General features: G+C 41.9%; 1 protein-coding gene across 1 annotated transcript in view; it reads left to right on the top strand.

Annotated features, from left to right (window-relative positions):
* LOC147689710 (deubiquitinase DESI2-like) overlaps positions 1-25,817 on the top strand; it is a 304,893-nt gene that overhangs the window by 202,800 nt on the left and 76,276 nt on the right. Inside the window, exon 2 of the mRNA XM_086937190.1 lies at positions 15,390-15,462. Within this exon, the coding sequence (XP_086793316.1) occupies positions 15,390-15,462 (73 nt within the window). The remainder of the gene's footprint in view (positions 1-15,389; positions 15,463-25,817) is intronic.

Here is a 25,817-nt window from a genome sequence, read left to right as displayed (position 1 = left end):
TTCTCACTTGTTAGGTAATTAAAGACAGAGTGGGGCACAGGCACCCCTGATTCCTGGCACCACTGCACTTGTTGCACTAATGAAATACGTTGCACCCCTGGTCCACAGTAAGGCATTAAGAAGGATGGCCTCCCATGTCACTAAGTATTGGGGAGGATCAATGCTCATTAGCGACTGATTACCTGTCTCAGATGGACCTTGGTAATTATCTACCTTTCATGACCTCAGTCCCTTGGGTCCAGGCACGAGGCGGACCTTCGTTCACGTGTGTGGACACCCTGAGGGACTGAGCGGTCACCGGTCCATCTATTGCCGCACTGCAGCGGTAGGATCTGATCTCAGGGGTATAGCATTGGGGGCTGTTTGGGTGTGACGCCCATCAAATGAATGCATTCTTGGCTTGTTAGTTGGATCTGGGTACCCTGAGGTGCGTCTGTTATCGCTGTGTCGGTTTTTCTCGTAGTGAGTCAAGAATAAAAATACAAAACCGTGACCTTTGATGTAAATAGACGAGAGAGAAAGAGAGGGAGTCAGAGAGAAAAAGAGTGAGAGACAAAGAGAAAGAGAGAGACCCAACTGGTGGCTGAATTTCAAAACGTGTAAACAGATCACCTGGAATGATTCCGACTTCCTTACATGTCCAAATTGTGTCATTGTAGGCAAATATTTTATTTCACAGACACTCCATTTTCTCTATTATCATATTTGAGCATGGCATCTGTAATCGAGCAATTCTATGGAAGTCGCTTTTTTGCATAATTTAGATTTGCCTCATTTAACACATAATCCATCATGTGCCGCTTAATCTGCTGATTTTAATGGAAACAAATAGTTTCTAGCTGAACGAATACAAAACTTACTAAAACATGGCAATTTGTGTTCGCACGTGTAGGAAGACCCTTCTTAAAAGTTAACTAGTCACCTTTCAGTGCTTATTTATGTACTTGGTTATCAAATTGGCACCATTGTGGTGAAATATTTGCCCTGACAGTACTACTATGTGTAAAACGTACAAAATAGTGAAGTAATGCTATCAAAGAGTGTGCCGCATTATGCCTCATTATTTGCCTTTTCTTGCCGCATCATTTTGTCAGCCCTGCAACATAATTGGGTGCCCCTCCAGATAATTCCAGTGGCTTTGCATATGAGCACCTTCAAATAATTGAGCTCATTATTTGCTCTGTACAAGCACTGTTCTACTGAATAGACGGTAGTGTTGCTCCATCCATATTAATAATCGAGGCCATGTTTAGCGTTTATATAGTACACAAATAGCATTGTAGTTGGGGGTGAGCCATTAATGTTTCTATAAACTATTACTTTTATTAAATGTATGTAAATGCAGTGATATAGTCTGATGTGCTAAGGTAAAACATATCCGTATGGGAAAGAAACATACTTTTTTGAATTTTGAAGAGATTATATTATATTTTTACATTATGTACATTGTGTTGCTTGATATACGTGCCCAGCATTTTCATGGCTCGGCTTGTGCACTGACTTGTAAAGCCAAGCTATGTCAATGGCTCGGCTCTGCTTGTCCTATTAGTTTGCCTGTACACCCTCCTCTATTTTCAACTTGGGCTTAGTATTTTTTGGCACTTGATAAAATGATTGTAAATGGTGAGGACTAGAAACATGGAGCTCTGTCCACATTGAACTGATTTGACAACTCTGCCATCGAGGCAGAGATGAAGAAGAGTGTGTGCAATGCAAATACCTTCAAAATAAGGGATCCCACGATAGGGACTTCAGGCCGTTGTGCTGAAGTTACCGTAGTCATGAGTTCCCTGGGAAAACTACCCGGCCGAGGTGGGACAGCCATCGGCATAGCTTCAGCACAGGTGTTTGGGATAACACCTCTCAAATGCACTCTTGGTTTGGTAATTGGGTCTGAGGGCCCTGAGTCAGGTCTGCTATGTTGCTGTCAGTTTTTCTTGTTGTTCTCAGTTCACTAAGAATTTTTAACTTGTTCAGTTTTTGGATCAGGATCTTAAATGTACATAGTGACCAATTTAACAACAAAGTAGTAAATCGGCACCCTTAGAAGTACTCATTGAATGGGTACAAATGTACCACTTATTTGAATTCACAAACATTGCTAGTAGTAAGCTTGAAAAGTTTCCAGGCATACTACTGGCAATCAAACACGTAAAAAGGGATGGGATGAATGCTGGCAAATAATCCAACCAGCGGCAAACGCTTGGGTAGCTTTCCATCTCATCGTTTGTTGCCCACTCTGCCACTCTAGACAGAGGTCCACCTAGTGCAAATCACTGACCCTGTTTCTCATGGAAGAACTCCACCCCAAACCTCAGTCATCTCACCCCTCCACCCTGCAGCCCACTGCTGTTTTAAGTGGGAATATTTGCCACTGACCAAGCTATGCCTATGTCTGACTGTGGTGACAGTGAGATCTCACTGGAGCAAAGTGCAAGTGGTTGACACAGACAACCAACCTACACTGGGCAGACAAGAAACTAGTTATCGCATAAAACCCGCTTGCTCATTCACTCATTTGTTCAGGATTGCTGGTGTTCTGTGTGCTAAAGCTGCCTAAATTTCTCTACCCACTTTCCTTCCATCTAATACACCTGTACTGGGCATGTGCAACCATTGCACACAGGCAGGCTGACATGCATGTACTTTCCCTCTCTGTGCTTGTAAAGACTACAGCAAGGGAACTGCATACATAACAACATTTTAGACCAGGAAAGAGGGAGATTTTGAAAACAAATCGGGGAAATGTATTTTCCCTATTGACTTCTATTGAGGCAGAAGTAGATACAGGCAAGAGACAGGTAAAATAAAGCCAGTTTTGGCTTAAAAATTCATGAGTCTCCTGCCTGAATTGTTGGGTTGGTTGGCATGTAAGCAACTAAAAATGACAATTCCCCCAAATATTTTATGACTGAATCTCAAATCACAAACTTATCCTGTCCTGGAATATTCTGGCTCATTTCTATGCCTCTCCTTCAACTGTAACTGGAAATATAGAACTAGGACTACTTCCGGGAAATAGGCGGGGAAGTTGCAAACGTGACAGAACCAGAACTAATTTGATAGCAAGAGACAGTTCTTGCTTTGGATCGAGTTCCTGTCTAAAGGTGAGGTCCAGACAACATATTATGAATTGAAAGTACCTGGAACTCTTTTCTCTATTTTTTGAAATTGTTAGACAGAGCAAAAACATCTTGTAAATGCCCCATGCATGTTTGCGAGGCCCACTAGGATGAATGGCAGAAGTTGATTTAAGAAGCTGTTAAGGAACTGAGTAAACACATTTGGAAAGAGGGTGCTGTAATTCTGCTGACGACTTTCTCACTAACTATTTTTAGCCCCGTAAAAATATATAATGCCTCAAATTATTGAAAATTCACACCTCCCTTCACATTTTTAACCCTCTCATTTCACGCCTGCAGTTACATCTATCTCAATGCAGTGTGCTCCTCAGGAAATTATTTATATTCAACAGCTCCTTTTCCAACAAAATTAGGTTCAGGAATACCTGGCTTTTATTTTCACTGAAAAAATTACAACAATAACACCCTTGGTCTGTTCATTGTTAAAAGAAATACTTTGGGATGCTTGGATTCCATCAAGATGGCTTCTGGTGTGCATAGCTTTGTTAAAAAACAGAATGTTAGTGCTCCAGTTGTTCAATAGATTTCTGCAGTGACACTGCAGTTGATTACTAGAGAATTAACTGACAGACTGTTGAGGGTGATGGAAGTACATGTTTCTCTCTGCATTTCAGAATGATTTATTGAAATGGATGAGGATGATATTTGAGAACTCATAAAAGGAGCACTAAATTGAGCTTTCTACAGCAGTAACCATAATTTCTGTGCCAAAAAGAACTCCCTCATTTTGGAAATTTGTTTTGGAAGTGCTTTATTTTTCTCATGGTAATATCACCTGAGAACACACCAGCATTCTTAAAATTAGTACAACACCACTAACAAATAATTTACATAATCTTTGAGTACCCTTTATGTGGGCTTCATTTTATATAAAAACTGAAAAAATCCCTACCTGAAATCATATGTGGATCATGTGTTGTGTAATGTAGAGCTCAGCTCGTCATGATCACACAGCCACCGTGCCTCATGATGAGCTGAGCTCACCATGAGCACAGAAGGGGTTAAGCTACCAAATAGTAAATTTAAAATTTGGGGCTGCAGAGCCTCCTAGCTCATATGGCAACTGTATAGTTTTCCAAATTATTCTGGCTTGCTTCGATGCCCACACCACATTCACCATCAATGAACTTATTTGGTCAAAGAATTTGCGGTTTAGTTGGACCCAAATGCTTTTGGAAAGGTGAAGAAACTGGGGCAGGAATGTCATTTTCATGATGGAAATGCACCTTGCCATCATTGTCGGCACTGCTTAATTTGTGCTGGTGTTTTCCGGTGCTAAGCACCAGCACTTATTTCATAGGGCCGGGTCTACATGGAGGTTGTGCCCTTATGTATGAGTGTGTGTGTAATCAGATATGTGTTTATGTTTGTCTGACTCTCACATGATTCCGGACTAAAACATAAAAAGCATGAATACAAAGCATGTATGAGATAAATAATTTGCCACTGGATTCAAACTATCCTGGCTGATGTGGGGTGATACCACGAAACCGACCCTTGAACACTTTTTTTGTGGTCTAGGCAGGACCCCAGCCTGGCAGTTTGGGCTGGACTGTTCCCACTGTTGAATATGGCTGGATCCAAACTGGAATGGTGTGATAAACACAAAAATTATGGATTAAGGCCAGATCTCTGACTGGGGGTGAGTGTTTAACATTGTTCAGCATTCGGTCCATTAATTGTTCTTTGTGCATTTGCTGCCCCAAGTGGGACAGGTATGCCTAGACGTGGGTCCCATACCTGCCTTGCCACTGCAGTCAAGCTGTCCTGGCTGATGAGGGGTGATACCCTGAAACTGGTCCTAGGATGCTTTTTTCCGGTCCAGGGAGGACCAGACCTAGCAGTTTAAGCTGGAGTGTTTCTATGGGATCAAGTCAAGACTGATTTGCATATGGATAGGTCCAAACTGGAATGGTGTGCTGACCAGAAAAATCATGGATTTAGGCCCAGATCTCTGACTGGGGATGAGTGTTTGAAATTGTTCAGGATTTTGTCCATCAATTGTGAATTTGTTCATTCATTTGTGTCAGCAAAACATTTATGCAGAAAAGATTTTTGCAGATCAATTCTTTCTAAAAAGTAATGTTGACCCACCAAACCTACTTTTTACAAAATGTCTTAAGTGCTACTTATATTAAGCTTCACCAGTGTTGTGGTATTAGTGAAGTTTTACAAATAACTTCACAGAATTTACAAAATCCAAGTTCACAAAGTGTTTGCAGCCATGGAGTTTATATCACAATACTTTACAAAAATACCTTCAGTAAAAACAAGCATGGGCAAAGCTGATGGGTCTGGCTGCAGAGTGCTAATGCATGTCAACTTAATTTGTGCATGCTTGTGTCTCCATGCATTACCACCTTAAAGCCAGACCTATTCCCTTCACCAGTGATTTATTTATTTCAAGTAGCTGGACTGTGCACCCTTAAGTATGAGTGTGTGTATTTTCAGATGTGTTTTATGTTTGTCTGACTTTCACATGATTCGTGACTAAAATATAAAAAGCGTGATGCCCTGAAAACACAAAAAGCTTACTTTCTGAATACAAGGCATGTATGAGATACACATTTTAATGTGTGATAATTCAGTGTACTATTTAGAAGTAAAATAGTCTACAATGCAATACAAAGCACTCACTCAGTAGGTGGCAAAATAATACATGAAAGAGCCAATAGCATGAGGTGAGAGAGAAACTGTCTTTTGGGTGGAGCTAAATCCCATTCTGTGTGAATATTTTAAAGAATTGATATCAATAGGTCTTGCGGGCAGTTGCCATGTCAAGCCAGACCTAATAAAATAAAAGTTTAATTTCCTCTCTCTCTTCCTCCTTTCTTGCTTCTCTTTCTCTTGCTAGCTTTCTCTTTCCTTGCCATCCCTCCTTATACCTCACTTCCACAGTTTTCTTATCAGGAATGAGAGGGCTTGTATGGCACGATACTGTAAGGTCGACAACATCGAAGTCCCCCTGTTAGGGAGGGACGATGTAGTTGTCAGACAGATAGTTTTTGCTAAGGTCAAAGGGTTTGGCTACTAAGAGAACATGCTAGGGCATGAGACCTTGACGTTTGAAATGCTGTCTGCCTTTGGATTTGCAGGGGGGATGGGACATGGATGTCGATTTCCAAAATTCAAGGGAAAGCAGAAGCAGTATCATGCACCTTGGGGCAAGCCAGGGTTAGCAGATGGTACCCCTGGATACACCTAATTGACATGCATCAGAATGTGAAGAAGCATTTTGCTGAATGGGAATAGAGGGCTTGTAGAGTAAGAAGAGGGTTTTGTTTTGTTATGGATTATTTCATTTATTTTCCTTGGGTTAAGCAGAGGGTATTCAAAGGTCCTGATGCTGTGATGGTGAGTCACTGAGGGTGCGAATGAAAGCATCCCGCCACAGGTCTGTTATTCAGGACTCCTTGGATACATGAGATCTGATATTTAGTTGAGCCAAAGATGAAGGAGTTTGTGCTGCATCAAAATAACTAATTATGGTGATGCTGGCTACTACCACCTTGTCGTCTGGGGATCAAAGGGTCGCATTAAGGAGATAGAAGAACTGACGCGAGGAACCGACTACCGTGGATCATCCTATTTGGGCATTCCTGAATCAAAGGTGTTTCCAAGACTTTTGGGTTTGGAGTCAGCAGAAGGTCTGTCCAGGTAAGTGGCCCATTGAAGGATTTGAAGTGCAGTTGGGAATCAGTAGCTCTATTTTCAATCAATTCAATTCAGGAAGCTTAAGGCAATTTGTGCTTCAATATACAGTGAGAAGGGGTCAGCGCAGGAATTTTGGGACAGCGTTGTGACAATTACCACTTCAAAGCTTACTGGGCAGATGAAAGAGTTGAATGACTGAATAGTGATATAAGACAAGAGAACCAACCCTGGTGGTGCGGGATTGAGGCATGGGGCACAGAACAGTTTTGCAGACATGATCATAGGAAAACACCATAAGGAGAAGTGAGGGTTATTATAATAAAGTCACATGTGGCATAAAAAAGGGGTAGGGAAAAAGGAGGGCTGTTCAAATGGCTTTCATTGCCGAGATTGTAGTTGGAAAGTAGGATGTAAAAATAGTAGCCGAGCGTTGTGACGGAGTAGGACGTAGTGAATTTACATGACATGCACATATTTGAGCATTAGATCACAGGGAAGAAACAAGAGGATTTATCTGCATCGAGTTTGATGGTATGGAATTTATGTCTTGTGTGTAAGTGCCGAGATTCTTGAGCAGTGTTGTATTTTCTCCATTTTGCCAGGGGTTCACCATGGCTTTCATCTTTTGTGACTTCTAAAGAAGCTTATTTCTACAAATGGATACTCTTCAGGTGAGCACCAGCATTGGCTGTTTCCAAAGGGCCACTCACACTACGCGCAAGGAAATAATGGCGTGGTGTTTTTCCAAGGCAGCATCCTGGTTTTAGGGATAATCAACAGCAGCATGATGTCACTCTAAGAAGGTTTTTGACTGTGTTGTTAGTGACATGATCTTGAAGGATGAACATTTTTAATATTCCGGCAGATTAATAACGCATTATGTGTCAAGCAAGGGGGTTGAACTTAAGAAGTCTTACACAAGAACCAGTAAAGAAGTACTAAGAGTGACCAGAAAATACGAATTAAGGTGGTTTCTAGATTAGATTTCGCTGAGTTTTATGACAGTTTTGTGGACCATTTTGCAGAATAAAAAGACCCCCTTGTGTAGTCTGAGAGCGAAGAATGAAACATTTTAATCACGTTATGAATGCATGTTCTCGTTTTCACACCTTACAGAAGACACTTGCCCACATGCATCAAGGTAAATTGCATTCGCAAACGGTGCGAATCGCAAAACTCAGCCGTTTGCGAATGCAATTTCCTTTTTTGGGATGCATCATGTTTTTTTATTTTTTCGCAATTTAAGGAATCGCAAATATGTTGCGATTTCTTAAATTGCGATTGCATTTAAGAAATCACAATTTGTGAATTCTTAAATGCAATGCATGAATGTTTTTTTTTGTGAATTTGCAAATAGGTAGAGGTAAATTACCATGAAGTTGAACTTGATGGTAATATGCTAAAACTTTAAAAAATGCACAAAAGTGCATTTTTGAAAGTTTCATTTTACACACACACATGCCCTTGGGGCATGTGTGTGTGAAAAATGTTCTTAAAGTTAAATTTCAGGGGTGCAGGCGGGGGTCCTTGGGACCCCCCCTGCACCCTTGAAATAGCATTCTCATTTTGCGATTCCTTAATTGCGAATCGCAAAATGAGAATGGCTTCCCATTCATTCCTAAGGGCCTCTAGGCCCATAGGAATCAATGGGAAGGGATTCCATAATTGCGATTCGCAAATTGTGAATCGCAATTATGGAAAATTAAGGAATCGCAAAAAAAGATTGCGATTTGTTAATGCATAGCATTTTGCGATTTCTTAATTGCGATCCTTAATTTTCGCAATTAAGAAATCGCAAAATGTAACAATGATGCATGTGGCCGACTGTCACTACACTACAAATTGCGAATACTTTCTGGTACTCGCATAAGTAGATGTAGTCTCGGAGCTCTGCTATTACAAAAAACAGGAAGGTCAAGAAGAAATTGTGGCATATGTATATAGAGCATCAAAGAATGCTGAAGCCAGTTGCTCAGTATCAATGCTGGTGGAAAGTGCACCACTTTAAGTAGTATTTGTGGGCACGAGCTTATCTTAAGTGTGGGCCAGAAGCTTCTGATTAATTTGTACAGCGTGGTGGTGCTTCTCTGCCCCTGTATAGGAGTTTAAAGCCGGGGTGGATTAATTTGGTGGCCATACATAACATAATAATATAGATAGGAAATGAGAACGCTCTGCACCATTTCTTCACATTCAGCTCTGGTCAATAGACCTTTTTATCAGTCTGAGAGGAAAAAGGGGTTAACAACAGTTTAAATCTCACTCCTAGTACAGTGTGATCATTAAGACCAAACAATAAAAGCTTGAGTCCATAACTTGAAGTTAAAAGGTGTATTAAAAACTCAAAGCCACACTAATATAAAGCAGTCTCAAGAACATTATATAGGAATACAGGATTATTAAAGGTCGATCAACCCAGTGCACAATATTAGTCCTCAGCCACAGAGAGCATGTAAGAATCTGTTGCTGCAGTACAAAATATGAGGGAAAGAACTTGATGGCTGGACACATTATTTTGATCCTTCTCCCCATATATTGAAACGATTTGCAGCATCTAACAAGCCCTACAGTAACCTATGGTTGGGGGAAACCCTACTGAATTCATGAAGCAAGAAAGGTGTCAGCATCAGAACCTCTGGAGAAGTTCTATAGGTGGTAAGGAGTCATGTGTACGAAGGCACACAATCAAGAAAGTCAAGAGAGATCTGATCTCTTCAAGTCTAAGGGGAATCTGAATAACATGGACAATGGCGTCACAAGCACCATTGCTAAGTATTAAGTGCGGGTGCAGTGCGCCGGAAACCACAGGCTCAAATTAAGCTCTGATTGCCAGACCCTGCGCTGGCCCATAGGCTGATGTCAGATTTTCAACACATCCACATGAGATAAATTTACATGCAGTGGGTCAACATTGGAATCAATTTTCCTGAAAATGTGGCACATATCCCTCCCTAGTTGACCAACTTTTCAGACCCCTAGATGATAACCTCAAAAATACACCATAGTTTGATAAAGCTTTGTATGTAACAAGGATTCAAAGCGCTGTAAAACGTCTTACCCTCCCTGAATTAATATATAAATATTTAGATGTACTAGCGGGCTAGGGCAGTTTGACTAAAGCCCAGGCCTAGCTTGCCATTAATGGGGTATGCTGTGAAACATTGGTTAGTTTGCTGGTAGAGACACCGGGGGAAACACACCTTTCTCCGGCTGCTGTCTCTCCCTCGCTTCAGTCCTTTCCCACGCCACCTACTCTTCAGCTTCGGTAGAGGTAGACAGGACACAGGCCTCCTCCCCACAGCCAATAATAATGCTGCATGCAGCGTTGTGATTGGTCTGGGCGCCATGGTTCGGCGCTGAGACGGGGAATGGGAGCTTGGGCATGTAATACAGCCTGGTGGGGAAGTTGTATATTGCGCATGTTTGTTTCACTGCAAAGAGGTTTTAGCACTCTTGTATACAGATATTACTTTGTCAGCACTCTTGTATACAGATATTACTTTGTCAGCACTCTTGTATACAGATATTACTTTGTCAGCACTCTTGTATACAGATATTACTTTGTCATATTGCAGTCCACAAATTATCAGCACAATAAAGAAGAATTGTCCAACTCCTGTGGTATATGTTTTCAAATGCAGTTTTCACTTAATTTTTTCATCAAAGGATTCACTCCAAAATTCCATAAAGCATAGCCAATGCGTTTGGTCTACTGAGAGACTTCTTCAGGGCTTGAATGTATGGTGGAAAAAGTATTGCATCACATCTTGTAGTGTTCCTATCCCAGTAAAAGATTGTTTCTTTCTTGTTCCCAGTTCGTCAGCAGCCTGATAACAGCCCGACACGCATGTTAAGGGATAATGTTCGAAAAAGAACATTGCGCATGATTGTTTGACCGGCCCTCTTGGGCCGGCCAAACAGTCATGCACACATAGTGAGTGCAAACCACTCCCCCCCCTTGTGATCCCACCGCAGCCTTAATTTAGCCACGTATTGAAAAATAAAATGATAATAACAGGATTATTATCATATTATTATTCCTTTCTTCTGCACCCAGAGCAGTGGATCGATGCTCATCCGCCTTAGCGGAGGAGTCACACCTGCTACCAGGGCTCGTTGTTTTTAGTCCTAGGCTTTCATTTATTTTACCCAATCAATGACTTCTGGGAGCTGCAGTCATGGTTGTTTTCAAGTGAACCTATTTGATCAGCACACCTGCCAACAGTGATTTGTTTAACAGAAAACAGTGTCTGGAACTGATGTGTTCTGGTGAATGGAGGCCGATGCACTTCTCTTTTGAACAAAAATCAATGCTTGGCAGATAATTGTTTTGCCTCAATCACTGGGAGTTGGAGGGATGGAGCAGTATAAGGTGTATTTATAAATCACTGCTTCACCCCTGGGGGTTGCTTTGTGCTGTATAATGGATGCTTCTTGTTACCCAACTCAAAGGAGCTAATTTTATTACCCCCAGGAGAATGAAAGAGTGAAGATGTAAGGCTGCGACAATCAGGCCAACCACAGATCCTGGCAATGGGTGTATTATCCCACCGAACCCTCTTTCTAGTTAAGCGAGCTGCCGACATCATCACCTGCCTCAACACAGAGAGATTTGCCGACAGGCCTGCGTCTCTGAAAGTTAACTAGAGTTGGGGCAGCGTCAGTATTATAAAAGGTAAACAGCAGGTGCTCCTGCAAATACCCGTATGGTCACCTGGCGCGTGACTGACACATGTCCAGCCCCGTCAGCCTGTGAGAAAAACCTAATCACACTTAGCAACTTATTTTCAAAAGCATCCATGAATGTAGAAGATGGTGACCTCTTACCCGGTTCAACAACGCTTGTGAACATTCTCTTTACTATTTTTTTGTTTGTTATGATCCCTCCTCCTGGCTACAACCCTGTGTGGACATTTCCCTTTTCCAAATTAAGGGCCAGATGTACAAATGCATTTACTGGTGCAAACCTGCGATTCGGTCAATAGACGGCTTTGTCATAAGTAAAAAAAAATTCAAATGTGCTAAACCAATTAAAAAAGGTTTTTAGGAATCCATACCAAATAAGTATTTGGAAGGGGTTTGTTTAGGGCTCCCCTCCCAAACACCCATTTCTTAAGGTACGTATTTATCTTTTGCAACTGAAATCCGATCACAAAACATTATATTTCGCCCACTACTGAAATGTCGCTGCAACCCATTGGCAAACAGGAAGTCCCCTTTTGTAAATGGTCAAAAAAACATTTTTGGGGATTAGGCAGTGGTCCATCGGGTAGGCCGTGGACCATTGGTCCACAGCCTATTCTTATAAAAGTTTTTAAAACATTTTTTTTAAACAGCCCTTTAAGGAAAATGAGCTGCATTAAATATTTTTTTTAATTAGGACCAATCACAGACATGGTGGTCTGTTGACCCCAGCAGGCCACAATTCCTGTGACGGTCGGATTCCGATTCCCACGTTTCAGATTTTTAAGAACAGATCTATTAGTACATTTTTACTGGTCGCAAAAATACTGATGGCAAATTGTGGCCAGGATTTTGCAACCAGTAAATAGTACACCAGAGCCTAACTTCTTTTACCACGACTTCAGAGTACCTCTAGGTGTTTCTGATGTGTTCTTTTAGCTCATATCAGAGACTCAATAGATGTTGCTGCAAGTGGAGAGGGGGAGCCCCCACAGGAACATATTTCAATCCAAAGTGCCTCTTATAATGCCTCTCTTTCCGAGGCCGCTGCTCTGCAGCACAGTTTCTATCAGAAGCCCCAATTAAACAAATTGTTCCCAGTTTGAAATGAGGCGGTGTATGAACGTTTAGAATTAAAATGGGTTTTATTTGACTAATAGCGTGCTGCCAGGGGGGCAGCTCTTTTAGGGCACAAACGTCTCTTAGTACAAAATGACTTGCAATATTATTGTGCTCCCAAGAGATCCAGGAAGCTGCGTTTTTATGTCTGTAGAGGAGGATGGGAGTAAAGAGAGACTGGCAGAGAGAGAGGTGGAGAGAAACAGAAAGAGAGGGAGAGAAAAGGAAGCAAATTACCTTTAAGTAATAATAATATACATATTCCAATGTTCTAATATTGCAAAAAGAGGGTGGGAGCAGAGCACGCTCTCTCACACCCCTGCACTCAGTTTGCCCCCAAGCATCATGGTAAATGCAGTGCACGATGACACTTACTTCAGTGACAGTCTTTAGTTTATCACTCTTGTAGGTGCGGCGGTGCTGTGCATCTCTGGATGCGTGTTTCAGGATTTTGGGGGGGCGGGAAATGCTGCCCAGTCTCTTCTCAGGTCTTTGTACCACTCACTGGGCACAGGTGCAGCACCCAGAGCTCGTCAGCTCATTAGCTTTAGGGAGCCCTTTTAAACAAAAAGAGGGTGAGAGTACCCTGCACCTCATCACAGCTCTCAATTTGCCCCAATGTATCATGGTAAATGCAGTGCATGGTGACACTTACTCCTGTGACAGTCTTTAGTTTGTCACAAGCAATGTGTTGCTCTCTACTGAAGTAGGACAATTCTTGTGAATTCATTTGAACCATACATATTGACTTAAAAACAAGCTATGCAGTCACCTCTTGGGATAATTCCAGGTAACATTCAAATATCAAATTGTAAACAATATAGGTGTAAAGTACATACGTTAAAGTATGACTCCATAGTTTACTGTCTGATATTGCCCTAATTGCATACTGAGTGAATTGTACTTTGCTGGGTGAAGGCAAGCATACCTGTCCTGAATACAGCTAAAACCAACATGTTGTACTTCCTGGTATATTCTAGAGCAATATTAAGGGGCCTGGTGCGATTATATGATCACGGTATCTAACCACATATCCGAAGTGTTATTAAACTGCAACTATCAATTTTGACTGCCCAAAAATATCTTGCATTTCTTGAGCCAGCACTGAGGATCACCTTTGTGAAAAGTGTTGTTCTGGTCAGAATCAAGGGTCATATGTAGGAAGCCTAATTGCGCTCGCAAATGCTGAAATTTGCGATTGCAATTAGGGCAGTGTGCTATGTAGTACACAAAAACCACATTCAAAATAAGGAATCGCAAAATTAGCGATTCCTTATTTTGCTATTGCATTTAAGGAATCGCAAATTGCAATTCCTTAAATGCAATGTAGGAAGCACCCAAGTTGTGCAAATTTTGGCTTAAGGAATCGCAAAATACCACCAACTTCAGGATGGTAGTATTTTGCAATTTCTTTGAAAATTGCACTTTTTGGCATTTTTCAAAGTGCCATGTAGGTCACATACATGTCCTTAGGCCTTGTATGTGCGTCACATGTGCCCACGTTAATTTCAGGGGTGCAAAAGCGTGTCCTATTGACACCCTTACAACCCTGAAATTGCATTCTCAATTTACGATTCTCTAATTGAGAATCGCAAATTGAGAATGTCTTCCCATTCATTCCTATGGGCCTTCTAGCCCATAGGAATGAATGAGAAGGTATTTCTTATTTGCGAATCTCAATTTGCGATTCGCAAATAAGGAATAAGTGGGATTCGCAAAAAAAACTGCTAATCCTACCTACATTTCGTTTTGTGATTCTCTAATTGCGATTCCCTAAAAATCGCACTTTGAGAATCGCTAAACGAAAATTACCTACATATGCCCCTAAGTCATTTCAATCTACTCCCTTCTGTGAGCATCAGCCATGGCTTGGGTGTGGGGCCTTAGACCAGCCTTGGCTACATTTAATTTGCTCCCAATTTCAAGCTGAAGATATGCAGGCAGTGCTACAGCCACAACAAGAAATGTATATCAATTATTTTAGATATCTTGGAGCAGTCATAAAACTGACAGATAGTCCAAGGAGGGACACAAAACATTGGCTTTTCAATGCCCTGCTGACTCAGATTCGAAATGGACTACACTATTTGATTCCCTATAAATCTTGAGTGGAAAGCCCACCGTGAACATCTCCAGATCTAGATTTCATAATGAATGACCAATGTTTATTGTCCAAGTTTAAATGCCTAGAATAACTCTTTTAAGCTGTAACATTTGAAAGTAACCTTCTTAAAGTCTACTGGTAACATATATAAGTGTGATAACTGAAGTTTCTGCTATCACTTTTTGCAACAATCTACGATTGTGAGGCGTCAACATCATTACCACAAATCTAGATAGGTGTTGCAGGTGAATAGCCGCCACATGGTCAGCAAGACATACCATTGCCTTGCTAAAACATAATGTATTGTGCTTGACTCTCATCGAATATTTCTTGGTGACTAGCTCGGATCATATCCATTCATTTGAAAAAGCTCAATTGACATTCAAGGACATTTAAGGAGACCTCCTGCTATGTCTATGTTTTCACTATGTGCCACTGTGATGCTTATGATAAGATGATTTTAATACGTTGAGTCTTCGCGATAATAAAAAGAGAGGCCACTTGCTGAGAAAGCAAATTAATTCCTCAGCTCTTCAGTGGTTTTGTGTCTGCTTTGTGAATAAATGGATCCCATATGATGTTAATCAAAGCAGAAAAAAATGGATTTTTTTTTTAGATTTTATACACAGAAAAAGTCTGAGACATTATCCCCCAGTGACAATCTTCTTTCTCCTTTCCTTCCACAGTATTGGATCAATGAATACACCTCCACATTGGGCATCGGAGTGTTTCATTCAGGCATCGAGATCTATGGGAGAGGTAAGAGAACATATATATGTATATGTAAATTATGCTTCACACAAGGATGCACAAATTCTAATACACACAATGAGAACATCATCCAACCACAATTCTACTTCCGGTAGAAATTGTGGGATAAGTTGAGCTACTTTGATTTACGTCAACACCTTGATTTGAAGCAACACCTTAATTTGAGTCAACATACAGCCCACAGCATTTGCCTTTTTTATATATGCCACTTGTAGGAAAGACCATTCATGCCTACTTTCATCCAAAGTGCGAAGACGTCACCGCCTACAAAACAATGGTCATCTTCAGTTCCTCGAAGTCATCAGCTACAGCAATCTTGCGTAAGCCGACTTCAAACCAAAAAGTGCACACAGAGCGCTGGCAATATGCACAAACCAAACCCTCTCAAAAATATCAAATATCACAACACACCTCGAGCCCCAAAAGGCACTGTACAATGTAAAATTATCACAGCATCACATATTACATCACAGTAAATCTCATCCTACCACTGGACACACTAGTCCTCAGCATACCACATCATATCACACCTTCCAGCCCCTCATAACTTATCACATGAAACAACAACATTCTACATAGTTTACAACATACCACAACATACCACTCCACATCTTACAAAAAATCTACCACACCCACTATACACTATCACGCCATGGCACACTGCATTACCCCAAACCATACTACAACACGGCAAGGTACTGTTCACCACCACCCATTAAACACTGTATTGCAGCAGACCCCTCTATATAACTTCCCATAACCATGCATGCAATATTGGTCACAATTTAGCCCCATACAACTTTACACTACTCCTTTCAATTGTATACATTACACCATACCATACTTGACTCCAACGTTCCAAGTTGTCTGAAGCAACTTCACAAAACATCAATCTCCCCCGCACTGTTAAACAACAGTATGTAACTATTCTTAAACATGTTACAGCAATCCAGAAAACGCCACAATATACAAATTAACATAAAACCATCCATCGCTAAAATAAAGCAAAGTCAAGAATTAACTCTGTACTTATGGGAAAGACATTTGACTTCTGCCTAAAGTCCTGATTGAGAGTTTGGTGCATAGGATACTCGATCACAAACATTGGCCGCCCTGCCTTATTTAGAGCGGGTGGTCTGATGTCGTATTTTCCATCCATCATCGAAGGTCAAAACCCATGGTCACAAAGTTAAAAAGAAATAATGAACCCCAATGCTCTGGGAGAAACTTTCCAGGGTGTGGGGTGTCTTTAGTTTTTTTTGGTTTGATTGTCAGAATCAAATTCCCACTTTGGGGCTAGTGTGTTCTCTTAACATGGCGAGCAGCAGTCAGGCCAGGCTGGCGAAGGAGATGACCTATAACGTGTGCCCCAAAATGTATATTTGATATGTTTGATATGTTCATTTCAGAAAGGCCCCTGAGCTTAAGCAGGTCAATTTACCCACCTTCTACAATATGATGTTCTGTGAAATGAGCATGATAATTTTACCTAACAGGGTAGACAATGTCCCATTATTTTATCTTCAGTTTGCTGAATGTTGTCATCTGGGGTATAACACATATCTATTCTTTGGTTCTGGGTTATCTACTTATTTTGTTTAGCTGTTTGACTTCATTGACTTATGTGCCTGAAAGGAAGATGCTGTGTTGCAAGTACATGAAAGCCCAGTTAGGAACTACAAAATAATTTAGCCAAGGACCTAATTCACACTAAGCATACAATTCAACTGGGGGTGTGCAAAATAATTCCCCAGAAAAGTGGATAGAGCCCGATCATTACTTTGTCTGTAGTGCTCTTGCGAAGCGGATTTTGTTTGGAAGCATTAAGGGCCCGATTCACAAATGCAAATAAACGTAGACGTTTGGTCTAAACTTAGACCAAACGTCTAAGTTTACGAGTTTAGGAATTCACAAAGGGCATTTACGAGTAGCATCTTAATGTCCGCACTTGGGCGGACCTTCGTTTCGAGTGCGGACATAAAGATAGTACTCGGAAATGCCCTTTGTGAATTCCCAAAGTCGTAAACGTTGACGCTTCGTCTAAGTTTAGACTAAATATCTAAGTTTACCTTTGTGAATTGGGTCCTAAATTTCCTTACCATCTGCTATGGTGAGCGTTGATTTCATTCAGTACAGAGTAAAGTAATGATGGAGAAGGATCACACACGCTAATCTCTCCTCCATCAGGATAGGCAGGCGAAAAGTTAGGACAGACAGAACAATTCACAAGAGCACCAGGAGAAAATCTGACTGTCTGGTAGAGAGGTTTGGTGTGGTACCCTTCCCAAAGGACTGCACGTCTGTACTCCCGAGGGTAAATGGGGTAGCCAGAAACAAAACAGACTGCAGTGGATAAAAATTATATCTACTATGGTCCCACATACTCACTGCACATTAGACCTGCAAAAACCAGCTCCGTCTAAATTTGTCTTTGCGAGCCAATGAGGTGCAAGCTTGGTAATGCCAATCTGGTGTACAAAGCTGAAGAAGTGAGGGAGTGGGAAAGTTTTGTATTGGGATGTTGCTACGTAAGTCAGGCCCACAACTGATGACCGGTATTGGCTGCCACCTTGAAAGACATACCTTAACCTGCTTATTCATAAGGTGCATGTTTACTCTTTGGGGTATCTTGGTAAGAAATCACAGATTTTTCTCATGAGCCAACTCAATACTCATTTTATCAACCTTGAAAGGATGAGGTAGAATTAAACTTGTAATGATGAGGTCAAACACGGATCCCTGGATTGGATGCATTTGTCCGCTAAGTCACCAGACCCAGATATACCACTGCCTGTCAGTGCTGGGCCTTCTGTGTTCTGGTGGAAGTTTCTGCCTGTCAAAAGTCCATACATTTATTAAGGCCAGGGAGGCACAGAGATAGGGAGGAACACAGGAGTCCTAACTCTTCACACCAGTCCGACAAACACTTGACACAAGGACACCAGGGCAGGGGACTCCTAACACGTAGAACCCAGTAAGAGAATGTGAGGGCTGCCATTAGTACTAGGAATGAGAAGAAAGAATCAGGGTAAATTCATCTCTTTAGAGCTAGTTCAGATACTTAGGGGCTTATTTATAGAAACAGTTGCATCGCTGCCTGAAAACAGCGATGCAACAGTTTTCACTGCGCCCTCCTTGGGACATGATAGATGCATCATATTTACTGTATGACGCATCATGTTTCAAGGAATGACAGATAAAACAGTATTACTGACGTAACTGTTGGTGCAAAACTGACGAATTGCTGGAGTTGTGTCAGAAGCGTGATGTAACTCCAGCAATGCAGGGTAAGGGCTATGAATTTAACACTGCATCAGTCTTCAGAGGCAGGCTTAAGATATTAACGCAAAAGCGTCATATAAGTGGCGCACTGAAATCTCATAGATTTCAATGCACCACTTATACCAGGCTTTTTGCGGGGGAACCCCCACCTTGCATACATTATACCTGGCACAGCTATAATGTGGCTCAGGGGATTATAAAGTGACGCATCTGCCTAGTTGCATCATTTTGTAAATAGGGCAAAACATGATGCATTTTTTACGCTGCCAGTGTGTCACAAAAAGTGACGCACCGGCAGACAAAAGTGTTGAAAGGCCTCATAAATAAGGCCCTAAATACCCACACAGTCATACACAATGCACTACAAAGACACACACCCACATATTTATTTATGTATTTTGAAGTTTATATAGCACTAGCTAGGAATGAGAGCAGTTTACATGTTATGCAAAGAAATTTACTCAAACTATGTATGAGGATTCGTATAGGTTGCAACAGTCGACAAAAGAATAAAGATCAATAAATTCAGGGGGGTATTCATGCAACTGTTGCATCGCTGCATGAAAACAGCAATGCAACAGTTTTCACTGCACCCTTCTTGCGACATGATGGATGCATCATATTTACTGTATGACGTGTCATGTTGAAAAGAATGACAGATACATCAGTATTACTGACGTATCTGTCGGCGCAAAACTGACGCATTACTGGAGTTGTGTCGGAAGCGTGACGAAACTCCAGCAATGCAGGGGGAGGGCTATGAATGTAGCACTGCATCAGTCTTATGCCTGCTGTGATGCAGGAGTAAGATATTGACGCAATGGTGGCCTAGAAGTGGCGCACTAAAATCTCATAGATTTCAATGCACCACTTCAACTAGGCTTTTTGCGGGGGACCCCCACCCTTATACCTGGCACAGGTATAATGTGGTGCAGGGTTTACAAAGTAATTTGTCTCCCTAGATGTGTCACTTTGTATATAGGCCACAACATGGTGCATTTTGTACTCCGCCGGTAGGTCACAAAAAGTGATGCACCGATGGCGCAAATGTGTTGCAAGGCCTCATAAATGAGGCCCACAGCATTAAGGTAGTTAAACAGTCAAAGAAAAAGAAATGTAAAATAGACCATTAAAGTAATGCCATTAGTGAACAGTTTGTAGACTGCACTAGTCAAGCGCCTGTAATGGAGGATCGTGTTACTGGGGGTTAGATATCTCGCAAACGTTGATCCGCATGTGGGTGGGTTAAAGTAGTTGTTAAGCAGTAAAGATTCTGAGGTCTCGTTTGCAGCATCACATAGACCTATGCAGAGGTCAACTGGTACTCCAAAGCAACAGACAACACTGCACTAGAAAATATTTTTTTTCATTTTTTTTTAATCTGATTGCAGAATGCTTATAGAACTTAATACAAAATAAAAGTACAAAATAAAGATGCAGAGCAATACTTTAGCTGCATGACTTAAATCAGTTTATGATAACATCCATCAGTGTTAGGATAGAGTTCAGTGGTTCCTTCAGGTTCCCAATTACCATTTATATTAAACTGCAAGCAGCAAATAGTCAAATGGGTTCAGGACAGGACCTGTGTTGGTTGGGGACCATCTCACCTTGGGGTGTACAGCAAGGTAGACACGGATTATGTAGTTTTTCTGGGGCCTCTTCAGGGGCGTAGAGGGCCTGAAGCATTCTGGGCCATTGGAGGATCCAAGAGCGAGGCAAGATGGTTGGAGAAGGGGAGCCAGTAGTCTACCGAGCGAGAGTCTTGAGGCATCATAAATAAGTTGTTCCTGGCAATAGATCACATCACACAGCCATTTGTTAAACCGAGGGCCGGGATTGCGACCACAGTGCATCACCACTGTGTGCTTTGCTAAAAGCAGAATCATTGCTGCTCGGCATCTGACCTCACTGGGGACTTAATTTATATAGCCCAATAGGGCTATCAGGAGAGTCTTTTGGGGGCAATAGTCAGTGATTGCTTCAATAGCGTCATACACACTAGTCCAAAAGTTGGCCACTGCAGGGCAATCCCATGCTAAGTGAAGAAATGAAGCACTGTCTGCTCTGCATCTGTAACACTGTGTGTTCTCAGAGAGCCCATACAATGCATCTGAATGGGGTGTGGTACATTTTGTGGAGGATTCGAGGGGGAAATAAATGTAGTCTGTAACTAGGGGAGAGTGCTTTGGTCAACAAATTGTAGTAAAGCCAATGTCGTGCGGTGAGAGGGGGATTCAATCTCTGCTCCCAGATAGAGATAAACCCTGGGGGCTCGATTCACAAAAGTAATCTGGGACAAAATCCTTACTTTATGACTTTCAGTATTCACAGAAGGCATTTAGGAGTACTAAAGTTAGGATTTTGTCTCAGTTAAACCTACGTTTTGGTCTAAAGTTAAACTTAAGACAAACTTAACTTTAACTGAGACAAAATCCAAGTCGTAAAGTTAGGATTTTGTCTCAGATTACTTTTGTGAATCGGGCCCTGGGAGTACACTTAGGTGATTTCTCCTGCATGGTCGTGTAGATACGCATGATCAGCTTATGAGGAGATGAGCTGGTCAGCAACATATCGAGTACATGGAGAGTGGTGGAGTCTTTGGGGAAAGTGTCATGAATCGAGCAGAGGGCTGCTTGGAATCTGTGTTTAATGAAAACATCAAGTAAGGTGTGCTGCAGGAAAGTGAGTACATGCTGTACAGAAAGAAATTGTTTGTCTGGGTATAGGCCACCCATTTTGAGGAAATGCAGCCGGGTAGGCTGGCGGTGCACACCATCGCCCCCTGCTGCTGGGAGCAGAGAGTGTCCATTTAGGGGTATATTGGGTGAGTAAAGACAGAGGCTCAGTCTGTTCCACCGATCTCGTGCAGGCTACAGTGTCAATATCTGCTCTTGGTCGGCGGACAGGTAAATAGATTGCAGAATGTAACAGGCAGGGGGTCGTACGGTCTATCCATATGTGTGCAAATTGGGTTTGTGCTCAGTTCCAAGTAGCGAACTGATCCCTCAGCCCATCATAGGTGGTATTCAGTGGCGAAATGATCAGTCAAAGAAGTAAGTGGGAAAAGCCCCGATTTGGACCAGTTTATGTAGAGGCCAGCATGGCCGCCAAATCTTATAACTTCATAGATCACAGTGGATATATTAATCTGTGGGTCATGTACATATAAAAGTGACTTCATCTGCTTACATAGATTAGAGACTAGGATACTTCTACAATGAAAAGCAAGTCCCTTCTGTGAGTGATGTTGCAGCAGTTGGGCCTCCAAGGGTTCCATTGCAATTGCAAAAAGAATGGATGATACGGGACACCCTTGACTAGTTTCCCTACGTACAGGGAAAGGGGCCATTACTTCGCAGTTTATGCTGAATCTGTTGATCGGTAATGTATATATGAGTTTAATCTAGTTGACAAAGTGGGGGCTAACACCAAGGTGCTGCAGCAATCTGAAATAGTAGAGCCATTCCAAAGAATCGAGCGCTTTAATGGCATAAAGGAGGACCAACATTGTCTGCAAATTATGCAACAACATCAGTCAAGTCACAAGCAATTTAGCGTGAATTTTATTGCCAACATTTATAATCAAAAATAGGCTATAGGAATCCCATTGATTGGGCTTCTTCCCTGTTTTCAAGGTGGTTACATATACTGCTTCACGCAGTGTGGGGAGTATGCTTACCACCAGGAGCACCTCCTCATAGCCCATCAGTAAATGGGGGGCAAGGGTCTGTGCATAGTCTTCATTAAAGGATGTAGTCAGGCCATCCAGCCCCGGAACCCTTTCCCCGGGCATACTCTGTATCACCTATATAATATCCTCAACTGAAAAGGGGACATCAAGATACCTCTGATGGGTCTTGAGCCAGATGAGTTGTATGCAGTCAAGGAATTCACTCATATGTCCACGGTTATGTGCTTTCTGTTGAGCTATAAATGTTCATAAAGTAGGATGCCATAGTTTGGCAGATGCCTTTGGGGTCAGTATACAGACTTGCTTGTCATCCACTAATTCTGTGATATAATGACTAGCCCGGACTCTACAGAGAAGTCCTTCACCATAGTGCCAACTCACTGTTCCTTTGCAAAGCTGCCTCTGGATCATATTCACTATGCTTTTTCCTAATTGAGACAAGAGTATTACTATCACCTGAGAAAAAGAAGGCCAGCTCAGGCAAAAGGATGTCTGTTTCAGGTTAGGCAAGTTAGTTCAGATTGCTTGCAACACTCAGCCTGTTTGGCTGTGCATGCACCCTGTATCACCACATTAAACGTCTCCCATGGTGTGGTGGCTAAGGACACTGATTGAATGTTTTGAGAGAAGTACCCCACAAGATCTGAACGGACTTTGTCACTAAATACTGGGTCATGAAGGGCATTTGTGGGAAGTCTCAAAGGTGTGAGCCCAGTCATGTGTAGTGGGAAGAGCGAGCCCTTGTAGGACAGGAGCAAGGCCGGAGAGTGTTCTGGGGAAATGCTCGGTTGTAACAGTCCAGGCTACTGCATCTTTTGTGACCAGCCAGTAATCAGTCCTAGACCAAGCATTGTGTTTTCGCAAGCCAAGCCAACCAGTTTTCAGTCACAGGTTTTTATCGTTAGTTAAGTGGAGTTCCTGTAAACAAAAGTTGTCAATGCGGTGTCTTCAAACGAAAGCAAATTCAAGGCAGGCCTTCTGATGGTCATTTAGCCAGCGAATATTCCAGGTAAAGCATTTAAGGGTTGTGATCCTGGTATAAGGTGTTGTGAGGACTGCCATTAAAGCTTGCATGGGACACATTGGATGCACGAGGGAGTATTGTAAATGCCATGAGATGGGAACATGTAAGTGCTCTGCAGTAACACAGCAAGAAGAGAAACAACAACAAACTTCCCTATCCAACTTTAAACCCACCCTAACTGGTTGAACCATCCACTCCCACCCCCTTCCCTTCTCAACATGGAGACGGTTATGTAAGTCAGAGTACTACATCCCTCGGGCGCCAGTAGGCCTAGCGTACAGCCCAGCCATGGCAAGCTGAGCGGCCAAGGGTGGAAGTAGAAAACATCAAAGGTTATTATGATCAGAAGTTGCCCTGCAATCTGGGTTCCATAATGGCATCAGGTGTGGAACAACAGATATAGATCAGCTAATATGGGTTCTACCGAGGTGACATAAATGCATCAGTCCATCCGCACACCAGCATCACGTAGGTGTGCAGTGTTTTGTGGTGTGACTCGGCGAGATTGCTGTCACTCAGTACCTTCGGGCTATTATCGTATGCAGCCTGTGACATAGTTGGGCAAGTTCCCCAAGAGGTCACAAAATTTTAAGGCTGCTTTGGGATCAGTGAAAAGATGTATTTTACCATTCAGAGAGACACAGAGGTTTTCTGGGTAAATTTAGGAGTACGCAACCTAACCTTTCTTGAGAAATCACTTGGCTGGTTGGAATTCTTGGCGAGCGGTTGGTACTGATAGCATGAAATCGGGATACAGAGAAACCAAGACATTCACACAGACCAATAATGTCTAATTGGCAGAACCATTACATCTAGGTTCCTATTGTAATCTACTTAGTACACCTTTGGGGTCTCTTTGGGGACTGTTAGGGGCACATTTTCTTTCGTATTACTGTCTCAACTTGCACTTTACCCAACTATACAAACTGTATTTTGAATGATGATGAACTTCTGTCTAATATGCCAAATGACAAAATGAAGTGTACAGATGTATAAATATTTTCAAATCAATATAAATTAAAAAAAAAATATATATATGTTCTGATAATACTTTGAAGTGTTAGCTTTTCTCTTTGACATCCTCCTTTTTGTGAATATTGTTAGGATTTACTCCTTGTAAAAAGCAATATAGGTCCCTATTAGAGGTATTTCGCATACGTTGCTTGTCTTTGTCTCCCCCCTCTGGACCTAAAATCAATTGGGAGAACTCTCTCTCTTTGCTTATAGTTTTTGGGACATTCTGGATCCAAAGAGGCCTTTTTAAGCAGGAGTTACCAAACCTTGTTTCCACTACAGCGTCACTACACCGCTATTAAGGGACTGATTACAAATTTGCCTAAGAGTAGGAAACAGCTCTGTCTCAAAGGTCTTCCATATGTTATGAGGGACGGGATCTAAGGGGGGGCCAGATAAGATGCCCTTTGCTACTTTACAGAATTCCTCCATGGTCGGAGACCCAAACCCGGTTAAAGCATTTTCACTATTAATATCTAGATGGTCGATAAGAATGTTCTTCACCTCTTTCTCCATATTGCCACTGCCCACAGAGTCAGAGGTGACAGGCATCAAATGCTCATTCTCCTCCCCTAATTCGGCGATAATAGCTTTGATCTTAAGATGAAAAAAGTTAGCTAGGTTGTTACACATTTCCTGGGAGGGAGGTATCTGCTTTTTTGTACATTCCGGGCTGGTAAGATTCTTTAGAATATTAAAAATACTTTTCGAAGTATTGGGGGCATTAAGGATCATATTTGAAAAGTATTCTGCCTTAACCCTGATTATCTCCTTTTTATAACACACAATCTTGGATTTCCATGTTTGTTTATCCAAATCAGCGTAGCCCCTTCTCCATTTTTTCTCTGCCTGCTTACACTCCAATTTCATGGTTTTTAAAATGCCATTGAACCAAGGCTCCGAGGGCCTACCTCTAGTTCTGTGCTTTTTCATCGGGGCCACCACATCCAAATCTGCTGTGATCTTTACGCAAAGAGTGGAATAGTTCTTGCCTACTGAATTGGTAGCTGAAAAACAGTTATCCACCGCAAACAGCGGGACTGAGCCTCGCTTGCGTAAGAGCCCCTTCCAGTCACGACCAACATAATTCTTTCTAACCCCACTCATTCGAAGGTTCCTTTTGACCATTTCCACTGCAAATTTAATTAGAAAATGGTCCGGCCAAACCAAAGGTAAGAGTTCCGTGATAGTAAGAAGATGCTCTTCAGAAAAAATCAAATCAAGTATTTGGCCTCTCTTATGGGTTGCTTCAGTCACCTGCTGAAAAAGGCCAAGGCCCTCACACGACTGGAGAATATTAAGATAACCTGAATTAAGGGGACCATTCAT

Source organism: Lissotriton vulgaris, chromosome 9 (assembly GCF_964263255.1).
Source record: "Lissotriton vulgaris chromosome 9, aLisVul1.2, whole genome shotgun sequence".
Lineage (NCBI taxonomy): Eukaryota > Metazoa > Chordata > Amphibia > Caudata > Salamandridae > Lissotriton > Lissotriton vulgaris.
This window is presented reverse-complemented; position numbering and strand designations above follow the sequence as displayed.